The following is a 6,230-nucleotide window of genomic DNA, read 5'->3' as shown; positions in this document are numbered from 1 at the left end:
GACTTCGCTGGTGACCCTCCTGGTTCCACTGCTGCTTTGCGCAACAAGTCATCACAGTCATTTTCGTGGTTTGGTCGGCCTCGTGTTGCGCTCCGGGTTCTCCTCCTTCATCGTATTGCGGTGTTTCCTTTGCCGTCCCTGGCACTGTGACTGTCCCGTGACGATTTTTTCCGAAGCCTCACTTCCCTGGGAGGTCCTCCCGCCACCAGCGTGCCCTCCGCCCAAAGACTCCGGTCCATTTGCACGCATCTGAGCGGCAGAGGCGCTGCCAGTGCCGGACGGATTGCAATTGTTACTTCGCAGTGGGTCGCTGCAGGATTTATCCTGCCTCGTCGGAGCAGTGAGTGGTCCTGCGGCGGTCGGATTAGGGCCCTCACCCGCCGTGTTTTCTCCACCCTCCTCGTCTTCCTGATTGCTGTCAACCTCAGAGTTCACGTTCCCCTTTCGTCCAGAGCCACCGGCCACGGTCCTCCTTCCGCAGCCATCACAGCCCGCGCGTGCTCAGCAGTCACCGCGCCATCACCAGCGGGCCGCACACACACACCGTCGCAGCAGCCGTCAAAAACACGCACGAGCTGTTGCACATCACTGCAGGAGCCAACAGGACGCAGAGCACACGGCCAGTCATCATCACAAACAGTGGAGTCGCCCAACGCTGTGGATCCGCCTGCAAAAGCACAGAAAACAAAAGAAAAGACACGGCCGCTACACCACGCACAGCCACCGCACAGTCACAAATGGCAGCAGCCCAGCAGCGGCAGCGCACACACACCATGAGGCAGTTGAAAGCAGTGAAAGGGCAAAAACACACAACGCCCTGCAGCAATCAAACAGAAAAACACACAAAACAATTAGAAACAAAACACAGGTAAACGAACAGCAATGAAGTTAAAATGTAAACACACACAAAAAAGGGCTGCACAGTATGGCTCCAGCACGCACGCACCCATCCTCAAATGCGACTCCACGCAATCAGTTGTGTGCGTGCCATGCACATGAGTGTGTCTGGGGTGCGTTCAACGTGACGGATGCGTGGAGCGGCAAGGAGCACACAGCAGGGCAGCGGAAGCAAGTGAGGCAAAACACAATCATTATTTTATCCTGTTTAGCACATCGGACCACAGTGGACGCACACAAGTCCCCGCGGTTGGGTGATGGCACGCACAGCCCGCACACAATTCTTCAGCCCAGAGTGGTGTACGCCAGCGCGGATACGGCGAGCAGCAGCGGGGCACACACCCACGCAGAGCTGCTGAGGCTGCCGTCGCTTTCGCGAAGAAGTGACGGTGCGCGGGTGGTCGTTGTAGTTGGCGCCTCCGTAGTCGTAGTGGTGGTGGTAGTTGGTGCTTCTGTCGTAGTCGTGGTTGTTGTTGGCGCATTTTCCTTCTGACTTTGTGCCGGTACAGAAGCGGTCACGGAACTTGACAATGTGTTTGGGCTAACTGACCCACCTGACAACCCTGACCCATCGGACCCATCTGCTCCCTCCTTTGGAATAGACTCCGTACCTTCGGTATTTGAATTCCCTGCCGGAGCGGCTCCCTCACCGTCCGGATTTTTTGACCCTACCGCTCCATTTTCATCTGGATTTTGTGCAGTACCGTTCCCGGAACTTAATCCTTGTGACGTTTTGCTCCCACTTCCTGTGTGTTCTTTACTGGACGTACTTTGCGACGCTGAGCCACCTGACGTGCCTTGACCACCTGCTCCCTGTGACTGAGGGGACGTTGAAACGTTGGCCGCTTTTTGATTGCCACTACTCGTTGTCGCGCACACGGACGGGCAGCAGCACAGGGTTAGCACCAACAGGGCGCACAGCAGACGGCACGTCATCATCGTGAGTGTGGTCATTCAGTGGTGTGGAGCTGATCTGCACAGTGAGGGACATGGAGAGCAACAGGGGAGACGAGAGGTGCGGCAGACACACACAGAGGGCAAACACACACATGAGGAGAGGGCAGCAGCCAGGCATGCACCGTACGCCGCACACCACGCACAGCACACACTCCAATCCACGGCAACAGGCACACACACACAGCCCTGCCGCAACACCAACACACAGATGGAGAGGGAGAAGCAAACAGGAGCGGCACACAAGGCTCCACCGCATGTACATACGGCGAGAGCGGTCCGTCGTGTCGGCACCCCTCACGGAGGGCACGCACACACGAGAATAGGTGCAGCGCACACAGCAACACAACAGCAAAGTAACCATGAAAAAGAATAGATCCCCGCACACCACGTGGATTGTTGGTCCACGGGAAGCGCAGCCACCACCGCAGCAGCAGCAGCACACGCAAAGTCAAGCGCAAGGGATGGAAAAAAGCAGCCATTTATTTGTTTCTTTTTGGAGGGTGGAGGATGTCTGCATATGTTGTTATTGTTTTTGCGGAGGGTAAACTTTCATGCCTGCATCGTGTGTTGGGGTTCCTGCAGTGTGCACAACTGTTTCCTTCTCTTGTGAATTTTTATTGTGTTGGTGCAGCCAATAATTCAATTTGTGTTGTTCCTGCTTTTCGCTGGTAAAGTGCTGCAATAGATGCTTTTATTTCCTCCTTCGTTGCTGTGGCACCTGATTCCTCGCCGTTTATTGCGGTGGAAATGAGAATATGTGAGGGGACTCCCACGCACCGGAACGCACCTTCGCTCCTATTTATTGCTGCACAGAAGGGCATGCGTGTTTGGTGGTGCCTCGACCATATATTTCGTGGGCGTACATTCCCCTGCAGGCTGAGGGCGGGGCGACGCTCCGTCGCGGTGCACTTCCCTCGCATGCCGCCCACTCTGATTCATCATGCATCACCCCTCACATACTCCGTGGTGCCACACCGTCGATATTATTGCAGCCGCTGTGATTCCGCGTATTTCACGCATTTGATTGTGCCACAATGCATCCGCTCGTGTGGCCGCCGCATCCAAACAGCGGTGCCCAACACCGTGAGCGGCAGTCCACATCCTTGCATGTCCCAGCGCAGTGGTGCTTGACTGTCAGCCAGGCGCCAGACAACACGAGAGTATTGTGCCGGCAGTACAACACACGGAGCTGCAGCGAATGACTCGGGCGGCGACGCATCTATTTGTCGCAAAGCAGTGAAAAGGAGTCGGGCAAAATAATGCCGGCTGCATTCACGACACCATACCCACAGCCAAAGCATGCGACGTGATGTGTGTTTCGCTGGTGCTGTGGAATGCCTGCAGACGACGTCACTAGTGGAGGCACACCACCCATGATCAGCGGACAGACAATAATCGGCACGGGAGGCCACAAAAGGCAGCAACGACGCCAGCAGCTCTCTCTCTCTCTCTCTCTCTCTCTCTGTTGCCTCCGAGAAGCAAATATTCCACCAGCCACAGCCGGCTGTGCCATCGTGACACTCCATGCACGTCGTGGCTGCGTCAACACATCCTGCTCCCTGCAGCGCCTCAAAAGATGCCTCACTCCGTCCACTAAGTGCATCGATGCGGGCCGTGCCCGGGCTGTGCGTGAGGACCACAGCGATGTGAGGGTCACCGAGTCGCAGCATGTTTGTTGTGACGTTGTTGCATGGCACCCGCACACACACACACGCAGCGCCTGCATCCCTCCCTTTTGTGTCGCCCTCCGCCGGAGTGGCCACACACACGGGCAGCAGCAAACTCATTTCACCCTCGACGATCCAAAATCAACACCGACATCCCTCGCCACACAAAGATCTCAGTTGCCAGCACGGGCCTCCTGCCGCCCTGCCATCGACGCCGAAACACGGCACAGTGCACGCACTTATTTTCCTCGTGTGCAGTCAGCCGTTTGCTTCACACATTCTCCGACGGGCTGACGCCCACAAAAGCACGCCACAAAAGCCACTGTCATCACACAAGCTCTTGCGATGAGCGTCGGTGTGTGCATGGATCCGCTGCTCACACGTGCCGGCAGGCAGCCTGCAGCCGGTGCCCTCGTGCCAGTTCATCGGTTCCAGCATGGGAAAGAGAAAACGGCCAATTCCTCGTGTACTTATTCCCACCAGCAGCACCAACACGCTGGTCGCCAGCCGTCATTCCTCAGCACATCCAGGAATGCCGAAAAGTGACGTGGAACTGTCAGCCAGCAATGCCACAATCCCCGCACACATGTCGGCTCCACCAGAGAAGACACACAAACCACACACAACACCCCTCACATGTTTTCCGAACATCATTCCAACACACCGCGACACGCCAAACAGAAGTATTCGTCACTCCATGCACCTCCCCACACAATCAAATAGTCCATGCACCACGCACGGCAGCAGCTCACACCCGTCTAAACAAGTGTTCCTCGGAACAGTGTTGTCCACGTGCTGCATTGGGCTGCCCCGGCTGAGGCGAGCTACTGTCGGAAATATTGTTTGCGATCACTCACCCCAACGCAGCTGCGCAACCAGTGTTGGGCTCGACAGCACAGGCGCGGGAGCCCGCAGACCACAGCCAGCACTCGCCCATCGTCAACGGTGTCGAACGCAGTCGAGATGCCGGTCGGGACTGCGAGAGAGCGGCGACGGCGACGGTGCAGCGCGGGACGCCGCCCCTGCGACGCCCACACTCCACGGCGATGCGCTCGCTCAGCCCTCGTGCCGTTTTGTCACGGACAGGCGTCACCACGTCGGAGACCGTGCGTCGTGGCGTTAATCGAGGCTGACGGCGGTGGCGTGCCGGCAGCGCTGACAGGCGGCGGTGGACCAGTCCCTCGCTCACCCCTAGCAGCACAGAGAGCAGCGGGAGGGCCGACAACTCCCCGTGCGGCATGCGTTCTTCCCGTGTCTGCGGATGCGAGTAGTGTCCCCCGTTTCCCAGGAACTTCGCAGGCTGCCGTCAGCAAGGGAGGTGCTACTCATCGTTCTGAGCGAGAAGCGGGCTGCGGGTACAAGATAGCGCAGCAACGCATTCAATACACCGCCGGGGCCAGGGGCCAAGACAAGCGAAGAGTCGCGAAAGGACAATTCAAGCGCACACAGCGCGAAGGGCCAAACCACATCCCGGCCACCAGGGGGCACGCAAGCACGAAGTGTGCAGACGGCAGTGGGGATCGCGGCAAGTGGGATTCAGACGATGCGACGGACGAGCGGGTTTCACTGCTGCCGGATTTCGTCGGCGCTTACCAGCGCTACACGTGTCGTCTGCGTGCCGTAAGTGACGCACAGAGGCAAAAGCTACTGCGAGGCGGAGACGTTGAGCGGAGCCCGAGCCCCATAGCAGCACTCCAGATGACCGTTCCCTCACTGACGCCGGCCAAACTCGCAACATTAATGGCGCAGGGAGCAGACATGATAGCCATCCGGGAGACCTGGAAGTCGTCGGAGCAGATCGCCAGCATGCATACTGGAGAGTGTGTGCTCCACGCACAATCACGTATCCGCAAGGAATGTGTTGCAGCGGTGCTGGTGCGGAAAAACCTCCGCTCCAAGCGTATGCCCCTCATCACTCCTCAACGTGATTCCAGCCTCGACGTGGTGGTGGTCCAATTCGCGCTGGGCCAGAACCGTGATCTTATTGTGGCGAGCACCTATATGAGGCCACCGCCGCAACCGACACAACCCCTAGGCGGTTGCTGAGCTGCCTCTCGGTCTCGTCGCCGCTCATTCCGTGTGGAGATTTCAACGTGCGTCGCCCACGGTGGGAGCCCTTCCTGGAGACCCCTCCAAGCAACTCCGCTGTAGAATTTTATACAACCGCGCACGGATGCAGGACGCACCTTGGTTAACACCCCTGGTGAGACAAAGTGTGCTCGTGGTGCAAGAGAGAGATCCTGTATCGACCGGACATGGTCAAGGCATCTTACCGTGTCCGACTGGACAGCCAACGTGCCGCCGCTCAGTGACCACTATGTGTTGACATTCACGCTGCATCAGGCATTTAAGGACACCATGCCCTCGGCACCCACTTCGGTACGTCGAGTTTTCTACAGCTGGTGGAAGTCCAAGTGGGAGTCCTTCGCCAACGACCTCGACGCACAACTTCCAGCATGCGAACATAAAAAGCAATCAACCGGCATCAAAGCTTTTACGAGAGCACTTGCGGTTTCACTTCGACGGCATTGACCCCGCGGCATGCACAAGGATGATCCCAAGCTCCGGGGCGACACCCTTGCGAAGGCAGAGCGGATTGCTACCGACAGCAAGGCCCGCTGTCTGCAGTTACCGACGCCCGACCGTGAAGCAGAGACGCAACGGGCAAGGAGCCAATTCTTCCTCCTACTCCGTGAGCGCTCGCGCAGC

At 57.9% G+C, this 6,230-nt stretch overlaps 1 protein-coding gene and 1 pseudogene across 1 annotated transcript, besides 2 other annotated features; both read right to left on the bottom strand.

Annotated features, from left to right (window-relative positions):
- On the bottom strand, positions 1–631 carry Tc00.1047053510789.20 (annotated as a pseudogene; the record flags this gene model as incomplete).
- Positions 1–6,230: a sequence feature (areas not merged during assembly with more than two copies in the genome that could not be assigned to a particular haplotype).
- On the bottom strand, positions 1,183–1,851 carry Tc00.1047053510789.10 (mucin TcMUCII, putative; the record flags this gene model as incomplete). Its single annotated transcript, XM_799475.1, has 1 exon — positions 1,183–1,851. The coding sequence occupies one exon, from the start codon at positions 1,849–1,851 to the stop codon at positions 1,183–1,185; it is 669 nt and encodes a 222-aa protein (XP_804568.1).
- Positions 3,291–3,318: a microsatellite.

The sequence above is a fragment of the Trypanosoma cruzi genome, genomic scaffold (assembly GCF_000209065.1).
Source record: "Trypanosoma cruzi strain CL Brener 1047053516879 genomic scaffold, whole genome shotgun sequence".
NCBI lineage: Eukaryota > Euglenozoa > Kinetoplastea > Trypanosomatida > Trypanosomatidae > Trypanosoma > Trypanosoma cruzi.
The sequence above is the reverse complement of the archived record's forward strand: the minus strand, read 5'-3'. Positions and strand labels throughout refer to the sequence as shown.